Source organism: Haliaeetus albicilla, chromosome W (genome assembly GCF_947461875.1).
Source record: "Haliaeetus albicilla chromosome W, bHalAlb1.1, whole genome shotgun sequence".
NCBI lineage: Eukaryota > Metazoa > Chordata > Aves > Accipitriformes > Accipitridae > Haliaeetus > Haliaeetus albicilla.
The window spans coordinates 6,132,123-6,158,341 of record NC_091515.1 but is presented as its reverse complement, the minus strand read 5'-3'; the positions used below and the strand labels follow the sequence as shown (position 1 = coordinate 6,158,341).

Here is a 26,219-nt window from a genome sequence, read left to right as displayed (position 1 = left end):
TGTGACGAGGAGAAGAATAGTAACAAAACACTTGATCTACAAGTAGACCAGAAGTTTCCTGTAATGTATAAAAAAGCAGGAATGATAAACACCTAAGACAAACCAACAACAGCATTTAGTCATTCCATGATTGTGACAGAAGTTCCTGCATACAAGAGAAAAAGAAACAAACAGCTTTTTATCTTCCAGTTGATTAAATTAGTGTGCCTCTTCTGGTCAGATTTTGAAGTTATATTATACCACTGAAGCCCTCCTTCAATCTTCTCCTTTGTTAATTCCTTAATGCTATTCTGCCACTGCTCCCTTTATGTTTGATTAGGAAAGCTTGCTTCTAGCTCTGTGACCCATATATCTGAGGTTAAAATCTTTGGGTTTATCTCTGATTGAATGATTCACATTGGAAAACTACTCACCTGTCCAGCAGTGTCTAGAATGTCCAAATAGGCTGGTTCGTCATCAATTCGGACTTGAGTTTTATAGGCATCCTCTGAAAAATATAGTGCAGTACGGCTAAGCATAGGAGTGGCTCAGAGAATGGAAAATGAAATAGCTTTTGCTAGTTGGAGTAGGCTTTTCAAAAGCTCTCCAGTCTGACCTAACTTTGCTTATTTCAAAACAAAAAGACACTTTTTGAAATCCTACCATCATTGCAAAGTATTAGCAAAAGGGAGTGATCTAGGTTTTCTATTACACTACGTCAAAATATTAAAGAATTAAATTTGTCTCTCTTTAAACAGGTAGCACAGACCATAGGTGTTAAGTCACAAAGATTCAGAGGTGTTACACTGGTGCTATGCAGCAGAGTGGTTTTTACTTACCACTGTGACACTTCCACAGAGCTTTTCCAGCAAATAGTTTCAAGCTAAAGATTGTCTAAATTACCAGGATAGTATTCCTGTGACTGAAGGGGGCTTCTGGCTCAGATATGATTCTATGATTCTATATGTCAGAGCAATTAATTAGACCTCTGAATATCTCCAGAGAGGATGAAAATGGATTTTTTAAAATAAATTCTGTAATTGCTGTCCTCACACTCATCATGGCTGGGGTGGAGGAGGAAAAACTGTGCTTGGTGGACCGTTCCCTTAGCTCATGATTTTGTCAACCTACATTTGGAAGGACAAAACCAAAAAAGGTGAACTACTATTTGCATAAGTTGTTTTCCTCACATTTCAATTTCATTCCCATTTCAACATTTGTACTTTTTTTCCTAAGGGTAAACACAGCTTAGACACCAGGCCGTGTTTATACTTGAAATAGTCTTGGAAATTACCAGTGTTGTTTAATTAAACAATAATGCATAGCAGCCTCTGTGGTTTTGGTGACTGATATCATGCTTTGGCTGTGCATTAAGGCATGAAGACAAGACAAGTGCATTTAATCCATCTGAGAAGTGTCATTAATCATCATGAGCATATGTCTGGCCCTATTCAAAGACTCAATCCTGCAAGCCCTGGCTGCCAGAGACCCTTGGGACTAGGCTCTCTATAACTCTTGAGATAATACTGGGATTATAATATGGGATTATACTGCAGGTAGCTGGAATTCTCAGGACATTCCAATTTGTGTCATAATATATTTATATCGCATCATATGACATTTCATAAATGCACGTAAAAACCTGCTTTCTACCTACACAAAGGAAAAACTAAAGCATTCGGATATGAAGGACTCTGGATGGCCTTAACTCAGCCCACTCCTGTGCAGTCAGTGGCAAGCTATCTTTAATGACATAATTACATACAGTAATTTCCATGACTCTCCTGCTTCTTTTAGGCCTCAGTTCAGCAAATTACTTAGGCGCATGCCTTGCTTTAAACAAATATCTAATCCCATCGATATTAGGATGACCCAGAGGCTTAATTAATTGTATGATACATTGCCTTGCTGAGAAAGCCAGAGCACTCCAACCAGCATATGTTTCAGTCAATAGATCTCTTTTTAGGGATTGCTGAATAAGAAGCTCCGTGCCAAAGAGGGACCATATAGAGTGAATTAGGCTACTTACAATTTAAGCAATCTATTATGATATGACAATGATATGTGTGATAACATTTTTTTCTTTTATCTTTTTTCTTAACTCAAAATGAAAAACAAAATATGAAAATATATAAAATCAAATATGGTATATCCTTCATATGAATTCTATTGATACTATAAAGTATTATTAATATATTTCCAGGCAGGTGGGTGCCCATTTCCATTACATTCATGCATACATAATTAACATATGACTTTCATAAATTTAGCTTGCACCCTTGGCTCCGCAGCTGGATACTCTAAAGCCAATATGCCATGGTCCCATTTCTCTCTTCATTTAGACCAATGTGAGTTTTAATGCAGTAGCTTTAAAACAGTTAATGCAGAGACATTTGCATACTTAAATTCAACTTGGATAAAAATGAAGCTGGGACCTAGATAAATTCTGTCTGATTTGCTAAGGAAATCAATTAGGAGTTCAGAGTTAGTCATAACTAAAAGACCCACTGGCCTCTGAACATAAGTCATAGCTTTCAGTAAGTAAATGTAAGATATGTACATCTAATACCCTGCTGAGCCACTCCAGCTGTACCCCAATATCATGCTACTGTAATCAGTAAAGTGTCAACTGTTAGAAGCTGGAGCAAGGCTATGTTTATAACCCTTTTACTTTGCAAAGATAACACTGAACATACAAACCCACTGTGGTTTTTTGTTTGTTTTTCTCAAACTACTGACCTTAAAGCACTTCACAAAGATGTGCCAGAATCACTGTCTCATTTTCATTCTTAATAGATGTAACATCTTCTGTTAGTGGTAGTGAAACATATTCTGCTGAACATTGACCAAGCACATGAATCTAAATGGTTTTCTAGGCAACTGTATTTGGAAGATTTTTTTTTTACTTGTAGGATTTGCCTTTGCCCCAAGAAATGTAAAGATGAAACAGGAAGGAGATACGACTTTCCTTTGTAATATTCTCTCTCTGCATATGTGTAAAAAACAGGATAGTACAGATCATTTAGAATAGCTTAAAAATATCCTCAACTGGGCTGTGATAAGCAGGGGTATTCTCAACCTGTAATTGAATGGAAAATAGATGGGAGATTTAATACCCATTTTTCTTGTGGCACTCATTTAAAAGGAAGTCCTAAAGCCCACACTTATCAAGGGAATTGCTATCTTGAGCCAACACCCTCATACCAGAGATCAGATCATAGCACCCACTTAGGACCTATCGGCTTCTTAATGCTCAAACACAACCAGTGATTTGAGAGGCACTATCTTTCCGTTTACCCTGTATATTCACTGATCTCCTGGGCTACTAGGACAAGGAATTTTTCCAGCGCAGGAGGTAGAAGGAAGATGCATAAATTGAAAACCATATTTCCCATCTCATGTCATACAGACCAAAAAAAGAAGCTAAGAGTGGAAAAGCTGTGCCATTCAGTTCTGGTCTACAAGTAATACTTTAAAACTGGGATTTCATCTCAGGAAGTAATGGAAATAGAGCTGAGTGAGGGATTACATAGACAAACATCTTTATTTTACTCAGCTGGACTACGGGGCAGGGGCATTAACGTGGAAAGAAACAACCTCCTAGAGATGAAGAGTTGGATATGTCTGTATGGTGAACCCAGTTAAGATATTTTCTTTTTATTAGTAGCTATAATGCTAAGCAGAAACCCCGGTGTCTTCGCATGCTTCCTAAAGTATTTCAGGAGGGATTACTGTGTGGCTAGCCTTTTAGTCCAGGCAATGTAGTACACATTATGGTCACATTAAGGAAAAAGAAACCCCGAGATCAGAGGGGAACCTACTGTTTACATGTGGACTGAGAAGAACAGAAGTGAAGATGTTCCACTGAAATAGCATCTGAGTATATATAAAACAAAGCAGGAAAGTCTTCATCAGGAGCACTAGCAAACTCCCTGTCTAATCTCCTCTCTTTAAAAATTATTCACATTATTACAAATGCTGTCTGGTATATTTACACTATTCACAATGTTTGAGTACATCACATTTTCTTTCACCTAATTAATTTATAAGACTAATATAATGATCTCTTTTAAAGTTAACTGGGAGTTGCCAAGCCACGTGTATCTGGACTTTACATCCTACAGCTCTAAGGAGTGATATTTATTAAAAGGCCAAACTCCAGCTGCCGTTTCAGTAATTTCAGTAAGCATGAAGATAACGTACAAAAAAGACAAGAATAATAATCAGACAATAAATCAGACAATAACTCTATTTCTTATATTAAGTTCAGTATTAGCCTTTTTCTGTGAGGCTAACTGCAAGGTCCCGCCTTTTGGTTTAGGTTAAAATGCACCAGAAAGATAGGGTATTATAAGAAGAAACTGTGGATAGAGTTTATTGATATTGCTGTGAGATATAACCATGATTCAAACACAGACTACAGGAATGAGCATTTCATAGGGGACCAATGAGAAAAATGAAATAAAAACTCCTGCATCCTTACAATCTGTAGAATATGTAAATATAGAAATATATGAACTTGATAGTTAAAATATCTGGTAAAAGTTATTTTTTAAAGAAAACTATTCTCTTTTTTTTCCATATAGAGTATAGACTTCTTTAAGAATTTTATTTCCTACAAATGTCAAAAATAAAAATGAAAATAGATAAAAATTTCAGCTTAAAAGATTATACTACTTGGCTTGAATTATTTCTGACTGTTTACTGTTTTCCAGGGGGGAAAAAAACAAATAGAGCTCCAACTGTTTCCTGAATGGCACCTGTTAATTTTGTTATTCATTCTTTCCTCTTTTACTGAATATCTCACTTAAACCAAGAAAAAATGTTTTTTCAAAAGGCATTTTTTAACTTTTTTTTTCTTAATTGTTTGATTGTCCTTTGCAGTACTATGAAAGAAAAGAAAAAATTCTTCCTTAAGCCTTTGTTATCTGGCTTTTTTTTGTAAAATGAATACATCCTCTTTGTTCAGCTTTCCTTTTTTATAGGACAACATTCTGGAGACAGAAGTACAATAATTAATGCAAGGTTGTGTTGCTATCAGTTATCTTAGCACTGGAGAAGCTAGATTCATAAAAAATATATCAAAGCACTTTTTTCAGCTATGAGCAGGTAACTGCTTCATGACAAATAGATTTGGATGGTGTACAATTTAAAGGGGAGTTGGAAAGGGCTTTTCATCTGCATTACAGACATGTTCCAGTCCCTGAAATATAGGTCAGCTGCTTCATTCTTCCATTTGTTAATTCTGCTTATATTCCTTCCAAATAAATAGTGTCTCTTCTTCTGTCTTATACACTATCAATTGCAGTTAAAACCAAACAGATTCTCACATATATAGATGAGCCAAAAGATATTTTATTTGGCTAAGCAGGTGCCAAACCAGCAGAAGGAAGTCCAAGCTCAGTCAACCACACCTGGAGTTCTGCCTCTTGTTGTTCTCCCTGTGTGCCAAGTAGACAGCAGGAGACCCAGTTCTTGGTGTGCTTAGACTATCTGCTACATACACATTTTAATCCAGAGATGCTCCTGAATGTAGGATGATCATGAGTCTTTGGCTGCATGAGTGCTGCTAGTATTTACAACAAGGAATTTTTAAATAAAAACAGAGTGGATGAACAGGGACTTAAACCACTGTACCAACTACTACATGTAAACGCCTTCTATTTGAGATAAAAATATGCATGTCATAGGAACTGCCCATCAAAATACACTGGTCTTACAACTTCCCTTAACATATAATTATTTTCCTGGAGTATGAGTGTTTTATAATTTGGGTGAGCATTGCTATCAGCATTTTGCAGACAAGGACACCAAGTCATAGAGGTTGCCTTCCTATGAGCTATGCACACATGATAAGCGATGAATGGCTTAGAATAGTAGAACTGACAGACTTGATTGCCTTGTATTCCATAAATACTCACGTAGATAGCAGTAGCCTTTAAAATAAGGCAAGTAGGAAAATTAGTACTAGACTAGTAGCTAGGATACTTAAATATCCCATTTCCAGTTCTGTCTAGTGTTACATAATTCTACATTATATTTATTTCTCAGCATTGTACTGTGTTTGCCATTATGCTGTCATTTGTTTAGCTTTGTCAGGTCTTCGTCAGATCTTTCAGGTTTTGCTCAGTTTTATGCTCACAGCACAAGTTGCCAGCTCCTGCCTATACAAGTGATGGAAACAGACATCATTCCAGGCAGAAGTCTCTTGATGATGGTTTGCAGAACAGAGAGAAAATGACCGCTGCCTTTCCAAACCCACAGATAGAAACTCTTCCTTCAGTAACCACATGCTTTCAACATCTCTGCTGTTTCTATGAAAGAGAAGCAGGTGAGTAATGCAGCATTTAATGCAGATACTACCTCACTGCTAGCCTTATTCTTACAAAAAGACTATAATGTAGGCCTTGAAAAATTAAAATAATCTGAGAAAAAACAAAGCATTAGTCACATTAAGTGCTTATCGTAAAAGGAATTCATACATTTATTCATTATACACTCAGTTGCATAGTGAGAAACACAGCACTTTCTATCTTTCAGTTTTCATTTTAGCATTCAAATTACCATAAACATATTTTCAGATAAGATATTAAACCAAGGTCTTGGCCACATATGTCTTCAGAAAAGATTCTGTAATGTCATTTTCAAATGGCCTTGCTAAATTCAAATGCATATTACTGTTGTACATTCCAGCTCTCCTTATTAATTTCAATTGAAGACGCAATTTCTCGTTTCCTTTATTTAGCCTTTGTTCAGCATTATGACATGCTCTTAACTACTGTGTTCACTTTTAGAGGTTCCTGTAACTTCAGTGGCACATAAAAACAAATCCTCGAATGTTCATAAGATAATTCATGATTTCAATGAGTAAAGATGCAAAGAGAAATACAAGCTACTTCTATTCTCTAAGTCTGAAAACAAAAGAGCAGAACTCATAACTTTTAGTTGATTTTGTCCTCCTGAAATAAGCACTGCTAGTATCTTCAGTGGAAAGCAGAAGCATAACTAGACTATGCCCAGATCCTCAAATAAACCTCTGCACTTAGTCCTGCTACAATCAATAAAAACTGGTGCCTAAATACCTGGAGGGGGACAGGGCCTAAATTACCTGTTGAGCACCCAGAATCGTTGCAGCATAATAAAGATTTGAGTTTAGGCCCTGTAAGTCCCATGCAGTCTGACTATGCATTATTAGTATTTTTTTAACTAAGCCATCTTCACTGTCATGCTCGCATCTCAACCCCTTTAACTTCAATTCTGGCAGCTATTGACCATACTCTCTGCATCTGGTTACAATACTAAAACTAAAATCTTCCTCAGCCTAATATGCATTCCATTTGATTCTCACCTCACTGCAGTGCTCCTCTTTTAATGCCATTATGTATCTGTCTTAAAACAGCTGCTCTCAAATTAAGTTTCTCCCTTTTGTTGGGCTGCCTAATGTTTTAGATCTGCGCTCTGCGGGGCAAGACTGATAACACACAGCTGCTGAAGGAGCCTGATTGATTTTCAGCTGTGGGTACTTACATGGCAGCTTTCGCGGTGACCTGAAATGCACTCAGTGCCTTCCAAATTGGGAAATGTGTTATCCATTGCACCTTCTGTCTTCTCCCCCCCCCCTCCAGTTTTACCTATAGATATGTACAAGCACCTCTTCTTCAATGTCAGCTTGCAGTTTCATTACTGTGGTACCCTTTCATTCTCTGCTGAAAAGCAGGGGAAGCAAAAGCAACTTAATCTCACTTAGTCTGTGGTAGGCATGAAAAAGAAGCATTATCTGTGCTCTAAAAGGTTTTGTGTGAACAGAAATCTGAGTGAATTGAACTCTGAGTCAGTTAAATCTGGTTTGTCTTCTCCCTTTTGGTCCTCATTATCATGATGTTTACTAACAAAACAGTTGCAAAAGGAGACAATGGCCTGGGTGACTTTCAACATCCAAAATTAAGAGTTATTCTGTTGCACAGTGTTGCATGGAAGAGGCTTTCATCTATATGTACTCATCAAGGAGGAGGCAAAGCACAATGTACAACAAAATTCAAGGTAAGATACCCACTTTCAGGCAAAGAAGGTAAAAAATGTAAGACCTAAGGGGCCAGCAAGGCAAACTCATCGCTATATTCTCTGGTCATATAGCACCTTGCACACAGTCAGATCTCTGTCATGAGGGCTCAGTTTTTATATGGTGCAAATAAATTATAACACTATATGTGAACACAACACCTTCAGTCTACATTCATGGTAGCAAATGCTCCACAGAAATCAACCAAAGCCACCCCCCATTTATAACAATACTGACTACAAGAACCACTTTCTCCACTACTACTCACCCTCCATTCAGTAAACACTTTCACACTGTTGGTTTGGATGCGTCACAGTTATTTTACTTCAGTTCTGACTCAGTATTCTGATGCAACAAGTAAGCAGATCCTTCTAAACCCTGTACCAATACTTATCCATTCCCATGAGGTCCTTCATTATAGGGGTTTTAGAGATATACACACACATATATGATATCTGCATGTGGTTTTATGTGTTTGTGCATTGGTATGTATATACCTGCACATACAAACACAGAGGCGCATGTAATACTGTAAGTATCTGCATGTGCAAGAAGAGACTATCATAAATAAATCCCTATGTGGAGTACTTGCAATGTGTGAAACTACTTGCCTAGTCCTGAAACAATCCAGGACCAGGAGCAGATTGAAAATTAAACACACACACAAAAAAAATCCAACACAATGTCTTCTGCTATAGATACATAGGCTATTTTTATACTGCTACACTGTATATTATTTTTTTACTATTTGCAACATTTTTTTCCAGTTGCAGATATGCAATTTCCCCCTTAAAATGTAATTATTAATAAAAGCAAAATGCATGTTCACAAGAGCCCATGAAAACAGAATTGTTATGAGTTCTGATCAAGTTCTCACTACAATTCATATAACCAAGATGAAGTCTAGAAAACAATGTGCCCCTCTTCCTTCTTTCCCATAAACATATGGATGGAGAAGCCAATTGCATTCTTACATAACAACATATTGCGAAATGTAGGATTCCCCTGGATGTGATATATAGGTCACTTCCTATAAATGATAGGCTTCTGCAGAGAGGCTGGGAGAGGGCAGAGATTTGGATAAAAGACTTGAAAAAGTCTATCTGAATAATTTGGCCCAGTGGAGTAACTATCAGTCATGATGCAAATGTTGTTACCAACAAAGCCACTGTTTATGATTTTAATCTGCAAACATGCACAGATGTGACTGAATTTGTATAAACAATTATACAGGATATGACTCGCTGCCCAGAAAACTCACTCAGCTCTTCTTCAGGCCTTGTACTGCAGTCCTTCAAACAGGCTAAATTTTGCTTATAAAGTGTCCCACCCATGTGAATAAGACTATTTGAGTGACAAATATTTTTCTCAGAACCAGCTCTCGAGGAGAAAATAGGATTTCTTACAAATGTTAGCATTTTTGCAAAGCAAGGCTAAAGATAACTCAGGCAAACCTTTGCTGTAGCATTTGCTTTTCTGTTAGAAACCACTTGCAATATAGATAAGGCTACTAATATTTAATAAAGGCATATCATTACTTTCTCTGCTTCCAGAAAAATGTCATTTACTTCAAAGATGTACATGAACAAAGTGAACAAAGTACTCCTGTTTAATCAAAACATGATAATTAACAGGAGTCCAAGTACCCTTATCTTGGGGAAAAAGAATAGCAGGTAGCAATTTCACTACTCTTTCAAGTCCGTGATTGTGCTACTGAGTGGGAGGATCTGACAGCTATGAATTCACTTCTTGTCATTTCAGGGGGAGTAATTAACAAGTTGACTACATCTGTGTGGCTATTAGCATGGATGGTGCCTTGGATTTAGTAAGGTGTAGATGGCTGCCGGCTTCCATGAAAGAAAGGTTAATGGAGACATTTGTCCTGTGATGAAGATTTTTGAATTGAGCATGATAAATCATCCACCTCTAGGAAACCATAGCATGACTGTCTCTTCCAATTTAAAAAATCATTTAAAGAATATTTTTACAAATCACAATATACAGGGAATAGGTAAGTTTTCCACTGGTAACCCTATTTACAGGTTCCAAGTCTCACTTTAGCTCCTTCTAAGTTCATGATGCTAATCATCATAATTATCATCACTGTGTGTGGGTTGTGATACCTGTAACAGAACCACTGGGCTAAAGCCACAGAATGACTTAGGTGTTCACTCCAACTTCAGTCATCTAATTACCAGGACCTTTGAATCTCCTCAGTTGCCACGTAACATGACATTTCACCCTTCTTTAGCCCTAAGAACCTAGGCTTTCTTTATAGTAGTTCACATTTGAGAGCATTATTCATCAGACTAACTTGAGACGCAGATGTTAGGGTGCGATGAATCATGCTCTAGAACTTTGGTATATTTAGGTTATGAATCAGAAACCACAACCTGCATGTGACTTCACTGTGGTTTACAGTTCTGGATAAACATATAAACTCTCCTGCCTTAATGTCACCAACCAGATGGACACTTTGCTCACACTTAAACACAGTTAGGCTCTATAGACTAAGAGCTGAATTCCCCAGATTATATAAGTGGCCCAATCCAATGAAAGTGTGTATATGAAACTCTACTATTAAACCTACAGTAGCTAAGAACCTAAGAAAGAGATATTGTCCTGATTTTCTATGAAAGGTCCATGTTTGGAGTATCACCGTAGGCCTGAAGGGAGGCCTGAAGAACTCAGCTCCAAGAATAAGCTCTTCTGTGATAACAAGCAGCACCCTTCAACTCCTTTTGCCAATTCAGTTTCTTAGATGGATCAACTAGAGACTTGGTGAATCAAAGCAGGGGGAAGTAAGGATTGTTGGATCGAGTCAAATCAAGACCACCAGTTGCTGAGATAGAGGTCTTCTGCCTGTATAAAGCTGATATAAAAAAAATAGCCTATTTTGTGTAGAACAGATAAAAATATTTTAACAATGGTTTCTATTCTTGGCTGACTTTCTAGATTCTGAATATGGCAGATATCATTATTAAAGAATTCTAATAAAGTTGTTTCATTATTATAATTATTACCAATATTACTATTAGAAAAAAATATACCACAGGAAAAAAAATTATATTCTCAGAGTTATCAGAAAAGGCTTTTTTTTTTCCCTTCCTAAATTTTAATCTGGCTAATCAGTGCTTAAGAATAGCAACCATGAGGTCACACACACTTCTATATAGCTTTTGATTATTTTCCTTCTCTCTCCGTTTAGCAGATACACAATTAAACTCAGAGGTTTCTAAGAGGAATAGAAGAAAAGACGGCCAAGGCAGGAATATATCTTACTTCTAACACAAAGAGAGTTAATGGAGGATAGAAAATAATAAGTATGAACCATTAACAGTTAAGGGGTATCGGTGCTTTTTTGCATGTGAACATGCAGCATAGGTGTCTCATGGCAACACATGGGAGAAACATTTCTCCCTCCTGTTTCCAGCCATGGTAAGCAGGTGCTGGGCAGAGATGTTTTGAGAAAGGTGTTCATCTGTTTGCTTCCTTTCTGAAACAAGGGAGAAAGGGAAGTCAGATCACTGGCCAGATTATCAATTAAGGTCATTGAGATTAAGTAAATGCTCCAAATGAGAATATGAAGAGCAGAGCCATGGAAGATCAACAGTCCATCTAATCCATTTTCCTCTTTTGGAGAGAGACCAATAGCCCAAGGAATCCCACACAATGATTTTTGCTTGGCATATTTTCTTAGCTTCCAGTTATTTGCACCTCAAAGGCCTTTCTGAGCCAAGAGAAGAACCTTTGTTTTTAATAGCCATTGATGGATATTTTTCCCTCCAGTAGTTTACCCAAATGGTTTTTGAATCCATCTACACTTTTGGCACAGGTAATTATCGCTATTCTTTTTGATAACAGAGATCAACCTAGGAAGGAATTTTGGCTCACAGGCTGGTGTCTGAGAGTGACTCTACATGAGATGGTTGACTTGGTTTTCCTATCTTGCGTGTCCCAGAAAGAAAAGGGTCTCTTTTCTCCTCTTTCATTCCCACTTACACTCCCATTTCCCCATACGTGGTTCTACACTCTCCCTTTTGACATTTTTTCAGCTTGCAGCATTGTTTTTACTGAAGTGATTAAACTCACTAACCTGGTAGACAACTATTCTGTGTTGGTGTGGCTTAGTTTTCTTCTGGACTACTGTTGAATCGGCTTGAAAAATGTCCGATGAACGTCAGAGAGCCAATAAGGCTGGGAGAAGAGCAGAGATGAAGAATGGGACTTGTTCCTTTTCCACTCAAATGAGTTGTTAGATTTGGCTCATCTCACCTCACAAAACTACAGTCTGTCACAGAGCCTCTGAAGTCTGTTCCTAGCAGGTGATAGTGCATGCATCATTCCTTGTTCGCAATTCAGGGTAAAGAAATAGATAGCTCTACACCAAGTCTCCTCTATACATGTTTTGGGTTTGTGTGGTGGAGTTTTGGTAGCAGGGGAGGGGCTGCAGGGCCGGCTCCTGTGAGAAGCTGCCAGAAGCTTCCCCGGCTCCAAGTCGGACCCGCCGCTGGCCCAGGCCGAGCTCATCAGTGATGGTGGTAGTGCCTCTGGGAGAACGGAGTTAAGAAGGGGAACCTGCGGTGAGTAGGGGATTGGGATGTGAGAGGAACCCCTCTGCGGACCCCGAGGTCAGTGAGGAAGGAGGGGAGGAGGAGCGGGGGAGCAGGGGGATGGATGCCCCCCAAGATGGCCGCCGCTCCCTGGGAGAGCCCGCGCCGGAGCAGGCCGTGACTGGAGGACTGCGGCCTGCGGGAAGGCCCCACGCCAGGGAAGCTCATGGAGGACTGTCTCCCGCGGGAGGGACCCCCCGGTGGAGCAGGGGCCGAGTGAGGAGTCCTCCCCCTGAGGAGGAAGGAGCGGCAGAGACAAGGGGGGAGGAACCCACCCCAACCCCCATTCCCCGTCCCCCTGCGCCGCCGGGGGGAGGAGGGAGAGGGAACCGGGAGTGGGGCTGAGCAGGGAAGGAGGGAGGGGTGGGGGGAAAGTGTTCTAAGATTTGGGTTTACTTCCTAATAGCCTTGTTTTGATTTGATTGGTAGTAAATTAAATTGATTTTGTTTCTTCCCCAAGTTGAGCCTGTCTTTTGCCCGTGACCATAAGTGGTGAGTGATCCCTCCCTGTCCTTGTCTGACCCACGAGCGTTTCTTTACATTTTCTCTTCCCCATCCTGCCGGGGCTAGGGGGGAAGGAGTGACCAAATGGCTTTGGTGCCGGCCGGGCTTAAACCACGACAATATGGCATTTCCTTCCCTGAGACCTCACAGAGTGCTGCAGAGACTCTTAACTGTAGCTACTGTCTGGTACCACTGTGGCTGAAGTGAATCTGCTACAATAGCTGCCATGCTGAGTTTTCTAGGGTCATAAGTGATGGACACAGAAAGACAACTGCATTTCCAAGACTAAACTGCAAGCCTAAATGCTCTTCAAAGTGTTCTGATTAACCTTCAACCTCTGAGCAGGTGTTTAGTAAAATGATAAGGGAGAAGCTCTCTGGGCCACCCACTCCCTAGAAAGACACAGACAGCATTTGCTTGTCTGCTACTGTTTATATCAGAGATATTACTAGATTAAACACTGTTTCCTGAGTCTTTGAAAATGCTAAGTGACAGCGAGCTGTCACCTGGTATAAACAGCCCTCAAATAATTGCATGATGAGTTGCATTTGTAAGAAAATATGAATGTGACAAAGCAGTAGCAGACATTAAGGGTATGTCCAGGATTTTAGAGATGATTCATCTTGAGTACGGACAGGGAAATGTAATTGCTTGCTTTGGTTATTTCATACATGAAGTCTGCAAACTGTTTAGGACTGAATAATTGGCTTATCAAAGCAAAGTCCCAAGAAAGAAAGTTTAACTGCAGAGTTCAAGATCAAGTATCTGAGCAACACAACATATTTAGAATGGGGCCAGACTGTTCCATTAATGAGGAAAATACTGAAGTTCTCAACAGAGGAAGGGGTAAAGAATCAAATCTCATCTTGAGCTGAGAATGCATCTAAGTAAGAGGATATAGCTCAGACTGAAATGTTGAGAGATGATCCAGCTATCATTAATCTGCTCTTTGAAGGGAAACTACCACCTTTTAAAAAAATTCTTTCCAAGAGAAATGGGATTGTTTTTTTAATCAATTTTTTTCCATCACAGAAAGATCTGCTATGATTTTCCAGTCTCCATTCCCCATGGCTTCAAATAATTTCTATTTCCCTTCATGGCAGAATATAACAACAACACTAAGCAGAAGGTATTTTGTTGCCTCATTGAAATCTAAACTGAGTAGTTTAGGCACTTTTTACATTGTTAATTTCTTAATACTACTCCCTCCTTTTCTATTCATGGGGTTTTTTTAAGCTTACAGTGGAAGCACCTACGCTGGCAGACACATGCCAGTGTTCCCCGCCTTTTGCCACCTTACCAAGGATTCTGCATTGCAAGTCTTACTCTGCATTTTCCTCCTTCTATTGCAGGACATCTATCCAGACTCTCTGAGAGATATCATGATGATCTGTGAAGGCCCTTGTTCTGACAAGCTGTCAGAGAAGGCACTGCAATTCAGCATCAGGTACCTACATTTAGACAGTTACAAAATATGTGTCTACATGCAAGGTAGGTATCTAAAATCCCCTTACACTTAATAGAAGTACAGACACTATTCAGCTGCCCATACCTGACTCTTACTGTTTGATATGCTCTCGGGAATCTTGTCTGGCTTTCGTTTACTGGACTAGAAGGGTTCTGGTGTTCCATAAGTCCTATGTCACGCCCACAGGTGGGCCAGATGACCATGACACAAGACCTGTGGGAGATCCACAGCCTTCTGGATCAGGATCCTGAACCAAAGCAGGATACTACTGTAGGGCATCTCAAATGGTTCTCAAAGCCTGTGATAAGGGAAGTGAGCAAAGACCTAAATCTCCACTCCTAAATCTCCCTGAATTCCACATAAACGGAATCTAGATACACAACTCGTGTGTAGACATTCTGATTTAGGCATCTGAAAGTGTAGCTTAGTCCTAACATAGTAGGCATAATCTCTGTTTGCTCTTCTTTGTGTACATAAGACAAAATGCTTTATACCAAAAGTGAGTATTAACCTCTTAATGTGACGTACGGTGAAGATAATACCAACAGACAGAAAAATTAAAACTAATAATAAACCACAGATTAAAGAATATGGTTCAAATGCATACACCAGTATTCTTATATATTCTTAATTTCTCATGTTAAATGATGATGAATATGGAACACAAACATAGGCAATTTAGGTATGTCTACACAATCAGTCTGAATACCCTTGGAGACAGACTTTGGAAACAAATTGTACTGGTTCCAGATCATTTTATATGAGTTGTTTATCCAGCCTGAGATAAGGCTAATAAATGTATGGAGAATGATGAATGAAAGGCAGTTGTGACTATTTAGCTATTGATCATATGAATTGTTAAAAAAAATAATAATTTTGGAGCTCAAATCCAATTGCGGCTTGTTTAGTCCAATTCAAGTATTTTATCTTCCATGGAAAAATGAGAATGAGAATGAAACTAGGGATGGAATATACACATAGACATGTTATAGATAAGAGTAGAAATGATCTGGAAACTTTTTGTACCCTAAAAATGAATTTTAATAGCACTTTTGTGGCAAGATGCCCCTCTCCTGATCTAGTAGATGTGTCCCATCTTTGTCTTCTTTCACTCTGTCATCACTAATGAGTTTGTTTTTCCCTTGCTTTATCTGTTTTCATTATTTACCTTGAAAACAGACATAATATTCTTTATAACACAGACATTTTTTGGTAGGCATTATATAACCTCAGAATATTTTCATTCACATTTTATCTTTTTTCTCAAATTCACCCAACACATTTCCACCATCTTATTAAAGATGAGTTTAAATGTGTTTTATCTGATGCATGGGAGAATGCATTACTTTGTTAGGAAACCTCATGGAAATTCATGTCCTTAATGCTGGAGTGCCTCCCATCCCACACCCATTTCAATTAAAGTTTGACATTGACACAGCCTTAATGCCCTCAACTGCTCATTTGACACAATCTCATGCAGTGATATCTCACCAAAACAGGAAGCTGCTTTTGCATCTCGTTTGCATTATGTATTCATTTCAAGATTAGTCACATGGTTAATGAGCATCTTGGAGGCTGTCCAGTTTGCTACGCTATGTCATGCTTCCTTTCCTGCCACTCTACTTGCATTAACTCTCTCTGATGTTGCCAAAGACTGTACAGAGTGTAAATTGCTCTTATTCATTTGTTCCAGAAAATGATCACATCCACTGCCACTTGGAAATTGTTCCCATTGTTGACTACAATTAAATATTAAATGTGCGCTGAAATAATTTCATTTTCATGAAGTGCTAACCTCTGAAATTTTGCCCACATACAGTCTAATACTGAAAGAATTTCATCATTCCCCTCCCCATTTACTTACAAAAATAATATGTTTCTGTCTCAAAATTCTGAATTGCAATGTTTGTAGCAAGCCCAAAATACAGTCATTATTCCCGCTTTATCTTGAAGTGGCATTAAACTCAAACTGACAGCATTGAAATTAGCATTTCAGGTAGCATTTAACTTTTTAATCAATGTTTACTCTATATTTTAAAGAAATACCGACACATCTATTTGTGTATTTATGTGTATGCACATTTATTTATATCTGTATATAATGTCTGCAGTTTGAGTTTCTCAAGATCTTATCAGTTTTTCCAAACTAAGACAACCAGCTAAAATAAAAGACAGTTTCATACATCAGAAGGGACCATTAATTGTGATCATTTATTTTGACCTCGTATGTCTGATCCACACTGTACAGAGGACTCCTCTGAATAAATTCTTACTGGAACAAAAATGCACCACTTAAAAAACAAACAAACAAACAAACAAAAACAAAACAAACAAAAAAACCCAAAACAAAACAAAAAGCAGCCTCCTTCCTCAAATAAATCCATACCAGTCTTTTGAAAAGCCTTGGACTTAAAAAGTGTTGGACTATCCATCACAACATCCAGTAATTTCTTCAAAATTATAGGTACTCCTTCTATAAATTACAAACCCAGAAAGAAAAACATGCAAATAATTCTAAATCTATTTGCATAGCTCTTTTAGGATCAAAATTAGCACGTTGGAAATATATGTATGTATGTATGACATACAAATCTATGAGCACAAGTATCACATAATGTAGCAACTGAAATATCCTTTTAACAAAAATTCTGCATCATCTCACAGTAGCAGCAGCTTTCTGTGATCAAGATCTCCTGTAATATTTCAAAAATGTCAGTGGATAACAGAAAAAATGTTGTAAATACAAAGCACCATTATATTTGAATTGTATATTTCTACTATATTGCTAGAGATGTGAGTCATGGTAGACAAGGAAAACTCTAATGCATTGGTAACATAACGTCGAACCACAATGAAAAGGAATGATAGGGAAAATCTATGTTCCTAGGGACTGTCACAAAAAAGGGAAAAATAAAACCCCTGGATTTTTAAAGCTACATGATTATTACTGCACAATGTTTAGGATAAATTCCTAACTGTGTGTTTGGAGGGAAGCAGAAGTGGGAAGGGGAAGCACATTTGGCAGCATATTAAAGGACTCTGTATTCTGTGGTCAGTAACAGTAAGCAATTTTTACCATAGCCTCATGTTGGACGAGACAAAAGAGAAGTATATTCTCATCTTTAGACTCCATATAAAGCTCACTGTTTTATCAGTTTACAGATGAAGTATAAAATAAAAATAAAATAAAGAGGAAAAAAAAAATCTTCTAAAAATCTTGAAATGTCAATTGCCTATGGGTATGCTTCTATGGAGCAAGGAATAGGTCAGGACATAAAATGGTTCTTTATACCAAAAGAATCAAGCTTCAGAACATTTTTTAGGATTGAAAAGATTTGGACTCTTATGAAATAAAACATGAAAACCAGTTGGCAGCCATTTAATGTTAAGTCAAAGCAAAAACTATTGTAGATTCCTTGTTTCAGGCTTTTTATGGGTTCCTAACTGATCATACAAGATGGTTTTGTGGCTCTTTTGTATGGACTGAATGGGGTTTGCTTCTGCTTTTCAGCTAAGATATCAACCAGATTTTATCAGTCCTATGCTCATGTGCTTTGGGAATGGTTTATTGTCCCCTGTCTTCTTTACCTAGATGCAAATATATTTCACAAGAAGCTACAGAAATGAAAACCAGCTGAAATTAGTATTCCACTCCCATATCAATACTTAAGGTGGACAATGAAAATTTAAAATGGACAAAGTGATTATAAACATTTAGTAGCCCTGGGGGTCATTGAAGTCTTTCCTGTAAAACTGAAAGTGATAGACTTCTGGGATTTCAAACACAATGATGTTATTCACAAAGGTCCCGTAATTTCACAACCCCCTGCCCATCCATTTCTATTAGGACAGCTCTTAGAAAAAGCCCCATCAAACACAAGGAGGTCTACTATCAATTCTGCCAGCACTACCTACTTAAATCATGGCTAAATTTGCACAGTTAAGTATCGTGGTCACTGCTGCCACAATTTCACACCACAGAAAACTTAAAGAGTAGGGGAGCTAGTGCAAGAGCATTAGTAAAAAATACATAACATATTTATTAGTTTCTTATGTCCATGTAAAGTAAAAGAAACAACAGACCTTATCTTAAAGCTCAACTGGAGAACAGTAGACAAAGCAGGTTGGTTACTACTGGAAATCCATGGATTATCATTTAAACACATCATAGAAGTTTTTTTGGTGTTCCCAGAGAATATCACCCTCTCAGTGACACCTACAGAAACTCTTGTTCCTTTAAATGCACTAAGACAAATAAAACCACAGGTAGGCAGAGCAAGTTATTTCCAAAGAAGTACACTAAAACCTGAGGTCAGTGTGCCCAGAGAAGTGCAGGGCAGCTCATGAGTTCCATAAACAGGATACAAATTGCTGAGGAATGAAAGTGGCCTAAAATGTACGACACAAAGGAAAGGCACTATATTGATATCCAGAGAGATCAGTGATCTCAGACATAGCTGAAAACCCATACTCAATTTTCTGCTTTGCCACTCAGCTGGAGTGAAGCTACATTTCATGTGTGCCCTGTTATTTTCCTTTCCTCATTTTCTGCTGCTGGGTTTCTGTAAGAAACAAAACTCTGACTAGACAGACCAATGTTCTATCCCAACACGGTAACTTCCCCGTGACACAAAGCATCTGTTTGTGGCTAGCTCCTTGTGACCTTCAAGGAATAACCTCCCCTCTGGCAACTCCGGGTATCAGCACAGCCTTGGCCCTGGATATGCTCATTTTGGATCACCTTTCTTACCGGCAACCCAGAAAATTCTCTAGAAATGTAATGTTTTATTAGACTGATGGGAAGTAGTTAAAACATGTCTACCAGCGGATGTACAAAAAGCCATGAGATGAATTCTGTGATTTGAAACCAGGGGCTCAAAAGTAGTAATAGCAATATCAACAGTATCAACTTTTTCAGCGTACTGAGATTTTTTAATGTATTTGTTATTACAAGTCAGATAACAAATGATTGCTTCTATTTGGTTTTTGGGTTTATGTTCAACATTGGGGGGTCATACAAAAAATTTAGCCAAGAGGAAATGTACATATTTAGCCCAAGATTATACTCTGCTATTTAGTACATGGTTTAGAGCATGAATAGAAATAAACCTTTCTCAAGATGTCCTCAGCATGTTCTGAGAGGCAGAAGTGCTGAACAGATAAAACTCAAGAGTTGTACTTCCAGTTCTGCCTCCAGCCAGCTGTGTGAGTTTGAATTCAATATTTCATTTCTCTGTGCTCTATCTCCCTTTCTCTTCTATTTAGAATGTTGGTTTTACCGAGTAGAAGCCGCATCTTACTCAAGGAGACCTTCATCCTGATTAGATCCTCTAGGCATTCCTGCAGTATGTACTTATAATGCATCATAAGCTTTCCTTCTCTTTATGATTATCTATTATTCATATTGTGGTAGTGTCTAGAGACCAATAAGTTAAGATTATGACAAGATACAATATATGGATAAAAACAGATGGCAGGTGGATAGTTAATAATAAAGATGGGTGTATGTACATAACTTAAAGATGTCAGTAACTACTAATGCTCCTCTTTTCCAATTAGATCTAATGATCATTTTTTTCCTGTGTGCACCGAATGAATTTGTAGCAATTCCATAGTAGCTTTGCCTTCTTTAGAGTTGACACATCTCGTTTTTATTATGTGATATTTTTAAAGGTTATAAAATTACTAGTGGCATGAAGAGTTTATACATTTTTTTTCATCATTAAAATACCACAATTTACTACAAGTTAATATCCAGGAAATGTGGAATACTAGAGAAATAACAAATTAAAAGAAATACTAGCATTAGCTGCTCTACTTAGCAATGCAGTAATTTTATAGAGGTTAAACCTGCATTTGAAAGATTTGAAAATTTCAAAGATGAGAAAAAAATTATTTTGGCTGAGGGGGCTGGAAAAGTCTTCTCCCCCCCCCCCCCCCCCCCAGCAACCTTTGTAAGTGTTAATATTTTTAGTGCCTCTCATTATCAGGCCCAGATTCTGCCATCTTCCCCTACGTAAAACTACATACTGCACGTGGATAGTCCCTATAAAAGCTTTTTCGTATAAGTAAAACTAACTAATAAAGCTACCCTTAAATGAATAAATATTCAGTTCTGACGATTTCTACCTCGATGCAATGTACATTTTTTACTACACTGATTCATATTAGTAATTATAGTAGTGCCCAGAAGATGCTCAACGGCAAGAAAAAAACCGAGGCTTTTGACAACCATTCTTGACATCATAGAGTCACAGAATGGTTGAGGTTGTCAGGGACTTCTGGAGGTCATCTGGGCCAAACCCCTGCTCAAGCAGGGCTACCGATAGCAGGCTGCCCAGGACTGTGTCTATACAGGTGTCTGGCAGGATGTGCATAGGTTATAACCAATACAACAAGAGGAATCCAAGGCTGTTCAAGGCATTAAATTACTTGGGTTTATACCCTGTAAATATCTTCCAAATTTGTACCCGACTTAGAAGGGGGAAAAACAGTTGAAATGTTTTAATGAGACACAATTTTTGCCATAGCCTTTTTGAGTTAACTGTTTTGGAAACAGAAAATCAGCTCAGTTAGCCAGAATTCATCCCAGATCTCTCTTCCAGCTCAGATTGTCCCATTGTACTCCAGCCATATAGTCATGTAAAATGGTTGGCATCTAAAGATGATGACTTTCACTGTATTGCAGATATATGTGAATATTCATCATTACTTAAGTTTATAATGCAGGTAAACCCAATGGAGTCAGCAGAGTGTGTGATCCCAGAGCACAACTCTAGTATAATAAATTCAGTAGTCACTTGAATTTTCTAGAGAAGGTCAACTAAGAGTTTAAACATGAAAAACAGCACTAAAAAAACAAAACTTTTAAAAACACACTCCAGAGTGGAGTTTTTACATTATTTTAGTACTTTGAAAGACTGCTTTCTATCTTGTAAGATTTTTGTTTTGTATTCTGTGATTATAATTGCACAGACATTAGTAATTATAGAGCATGGAGCTACAATTCTGTTGTTGAAAGAGATTTTGCACAAAGTATTTCAGGAAGAAATAACTGCGGTATGACCATGACACAATTTAACTGTCATCACAAAATTAAGGTTTCATCTAAAGTTTACAAATCTTGCTTAGACTCTGTCTAAGTGCTATTTAGGAGAGCTTCTCACTGTATGCAGTCTCGAATAGGCAGAGAGTTTGAAAGGGGTGAAGAAGAGAATAATCTCTACTCACCTATAGTTGGATCGTGATAGTCAGGGAACCGATGGCTTATGAACTGCATTGTCATTGCTGGAGAGAAGAAAGACAGAGAGAAGAAAAAAGAATTATATTAGTCTTTAAATGACAACAGAGAAAAGAAGAAGCAGAGAATTCACTCATCCAGAATTCAGCTTGAAAATGAGACAAAATTCAGTCTTATATATATAGCTGCAAGAATGCATTGGCATTATAGTGATAACTAAGAACGGATTAATGAAAAACACATGAATGAAACATCTTTAATTGTCTTACTTTCTTCTTTTTTAAACTGCATTTTAACAATTGCTGTATTAAAATGTTATATCATTTTAACACCTGGTAGATACTGTTAACCTGATATTGTATACAGATGAAAACTGCCATGAAGAAAGCACAAAACATAATCTACAAAGCTGATTCATAAAAGTTTTCATGATGTTACAAAATGCCACTAACTGCAGTACCTGATTTGATTTATGGTGTATTCAAGCTCATGGACTTTGAATAACCACGAAACTGGGCTTGGGTATTCAGTGGTCACAGTAATATCATCAGTTATCAGAACAACATGGGAAGTTATTTTATCTTTATTGGTTTTCCTCAGGAGTTTGAATCTCAGCTCATTTGAAAAGTAAAGGTATCTACCTAGCACTGAGAGCTGTGAAGAGAAGACCTTCAAAAAGGAAATAGGTGAATATCAACTGAACAGAAGGACAAAAAAATAGGACCTAACAGATTTTTTTTTAAATATTGCTTGATTTTTAAGCCAATTTCATTATTTTAATTTTTCATGTTTTTTTAATGCCTGCATTAAAATTCCTCTATAGCTGCTATGTGGACATTTGTTTAAAAAAAAGTACCCCACCTGAATGATAACTATCAGTCACAACACGTTAAATCAAACATGAGATCCTGCCTTATGCCTTGAACGTCTCAGTTACCTTCAATAGCAGAGGTTATGAACAAGAAGTGCGACATTTAAAAAATTCTGCATATTAATACACCCATTTTTAAAACTGCATTTAGTTTAATGTTTGTCCTCCTTATATTTCCAAGAATCAGGGGGTTAAGGAGATAGTTTTACAAAATTATACAGACACTGAGTATTAAACATTTATTACCATGTTAATAAATTATTGCATCTTTAGTGTAGACAAATATAAATGTTAAGAAGCAGCATTATAAATTCATAGTAACTCAGAGAGGATAACTGTAAAAAAAAGCTCATTCAGTCTATACATATTATAGGGGAATAAATCTACGTGCAGTGACACTCATGTCTTCTGTATTATCTGTTGTCAGATGCATTACTTTTAAGTACTGTGTATGTTTGGACACTTTCATTTCCAGGACACCTGGTTTTTTAATCACGACAGATTTTTAGGCACCTCCATCTGATAACTGTTAGTGGTTTATGAAGAATAAATTGATGCCTAATGTGATCTGCCTAGTTTGCTCTGAGAAGCAGAGGCAGCTAGCAGAGATGCTGTTCATATGGTTTATGCCTACACATTTTGAGTTTTCTGAGGGCCTATACCACAAATGAATTCAATTTTCTTTACTACCTGCTGCTTTTTCCTGCCAAGATTTTTTTTTAAAAGCAAACTACTCTGTATCTGATCTCATTCTGTTTCTTTTTGGAGCTATGCTTGCATCACAAAATCTGTTGTTAGAACTGAAATGGAAATTCTCAGAGGACACCCAGAAATCATGGTAAACATTTTTGCTCTCTCCTGAGACAGCCCCAAATCAATACATCATTTATATCCTCATCAAATCCACAGGATCTAAGAGGACTGAAATAATTTGGAAGCATCATACTGACTTTCTACTGTAACATGCAAAATGTTAGCCATTGGGACGTGTAAAATTTATATCCCCCAGACCACTCTGTGTGTGTGAATATGCATCATCAAAACTTTTACAGGAACCTAGGCTGCACACAGTGCTTTAGAGGCAGATCAGAAGAAGAGCTTATGTCTTGTAATGTCAAGTGCAACAACACTGACTTGTATATGCCTGGTCCTAGTCTCAGTCCAGAGCTCTGCATGAGCTGCTTTGGTTATATATAAAATGAATCTGGAGAGGTACAGAATTTGAGAAAAGTGTTCAGAGAAGCACTGTACATAATGAAATGAAAACATCTTGCCATCAGCTGGCTAGGGAAACGGTGAATAAAAGCTTCCTTTTACATGCATTTTATCCCACAAGTGCTTCCATGAAAGCCCTTTGTCAAGGGGTCTTCCTAATTACCAGGGTAAGGAACCTCTTTGGCCTCTTTAGTGCTTGTCACCTCCTGCATGGGGATTAGCACCCTCTTCCAGAAACAGGTTACGTGGTTTTGTTTTCTCAGACAGAAGGAATGGAGGTACGCTGATCTGTTTAATCACTGAATTACAATGTAGAATAAGGAAACTGGGGTATAAGAGGTGGGAATTGCAACCCATCTTCCTCTGTGTGTTCTTTAAAATACGAATTTGCATTTTCTGTTAAACCCGACTGAATATTAGTGCAGGAAACATTTTCAGAGCAGGCGTAACAGGCCATTTACTCTGAGGGAAAGGAACAGCTAGCTTTTGACGTGGAACAACAAACCCCTTACTTCATGAGGACAGGGGACAAGAAGTCTCAAAATATCAGGTCAGATGTACAACAACAGTCGTGTCCAGATTTACCAGATATTCCACAGTCTTGGCTGCTAGACATGCAGAAATTAGTTCTGAATGATGGTCAGAATTTGGTGGAATGCTTCCCAGAGCAAAGGAAGGCTCAATCACACTGGCATGAAACCACACAACTCAGCTGGAGCCTCGGGAATTAGACATGTTTATAACCAACTCTGTCTGGGCTCCCCAGCAGGACAGCTGCCTCAGCTGGAATATACTGGCCTCTTCCCTGACACTAACATCAGTTCCAAAGTCATTTTCCAGAGCAAATTAATTTTGAAAATTAATACAAAAATGGCACGGGTATTCCATGCTACTTTATGAAAATATTCTCCTTGGTCCCTCCTTTTCTCCTTATCCATTATCCTTTTTTCCATATAAATTGACACTCACACCTAACAAATCCAAACCATCATCAGATACGGTTGTGACCATTTTCCTTTGGAAATCCCAATAATACTGCTCGAAATTTTTACAGATCTATAAATTAGGGACCTTTAACTCTAATTTATGCCACACATAAAGCACTGAATCAAAATGTGGCTTTAAAGCAGGATATTAAAACAGAATAAATGGATAAGACCGATATTTGAATAAATACATATACATGTAAAAGCAGAGTCCGTTAAAAAATGGTAAAAAACAAAACAAAACAAAACCTTTTAATCCATAGCAGATATTGTGAAACATTTTGAATTGCAAGTTGCCTGAAAATTTTTAATGAATATTTTATAACACTGTGAAGATCATTCCATTTAAATGGGACATGTTCATCACATGGCAACTACAATAAGTAAAAGGATCATTGTTTCAGATGAATAGTATCTTCTTTATATCCATCTGTGGCTAAGCAAGTGCAGATAGCCTCAGCTGAATAAATGTAAGCCTGATATGCATGAGTAACTATGTAACTTTAAAGTTCTCTTGCATTTTTTAAATAAAAAAGGCGTTCAGATCCTGCATTTATTTTTTAGTTGTTTCCAATTATGCTTATCCAATGTCCATTAACTATCTAGAAAGGTATACATGATATCGATGTTGGCACTGAAATACATATTTTCTGTGAATGATAAACTTAGTCCTGTCTGCTACTTCCAATGTAATTCCTACACCCTTTCTAATATTTTATTTACCTCCCAGCAGGAAATGCCATGCTTAGAAAAAAAGGCTGAGGTTATATTATTTATTCTAAAGCAACCTTTTGATCAGTGCTACAATATTAAATTCCATGTAAAGAAGGTACCAACTTTTTAAAATATATGTGTTTGTGTGAGCCCATAGGTCAATAGAAAAAATGCTTCAATACCAATGCAGTTGTGAGAGCAGATACAGTAGAATCCCGCTGTCCTTATAACTTGTTCTAAATGTGATTTATACCAACAACTTTGAAAGTAGTCCTATACCTATTTCTCAAGGCTGGAGAGTATGTTGTGAGCTTATGCAATATTCTTTATAGTAATAGTATCTCTGATGTGAATATCTCATCCTGAGCTTCCTATCCCTCTTTATTCACCCAGGAACTTCCATGTATTCGTACTCTCCTCCTGGGTGCTGTGTATAACTGTATATTAATCCATTTCCAAAAGAATCTTTACCCTCATCACAAAATCCTGCACTTTAAATAGGCTAACAAAATGACCACAGTAGTTGCAACTCAGAGATCTGTGATTCCGTATGGTTGAGTCACTTTAGTT

The 26,219-nt window shown here is 37.7% G+C and overlaps 1 protein-coding gene across 1 annotated transcript in view; it reads right to left on the bottom strand.

Moving 5' to 3' along the window:
- Positions 1-26,219, bottom strand: part of RIT2 (Ras like without CAAX 2) — a 177,169-nt gene that overhangs the window by 103,436 nt on the left and 47,514 nt on the right. The window contains exons 2-3 of the mRNA XM_069775069.1: positions 21,854-21,910; positions 414-487 (exon numbers count right to left, since the gene is read on the bottom strand). Of these exons, the coding sequence (XP_069631170.1) occupies positions 414-487; positions 21,854-21,910 (131 nt within the window). The remainder of the gene's footprint in view (positions 1-413; positions 488-21,853; positions 21,911-26,219) is intronic.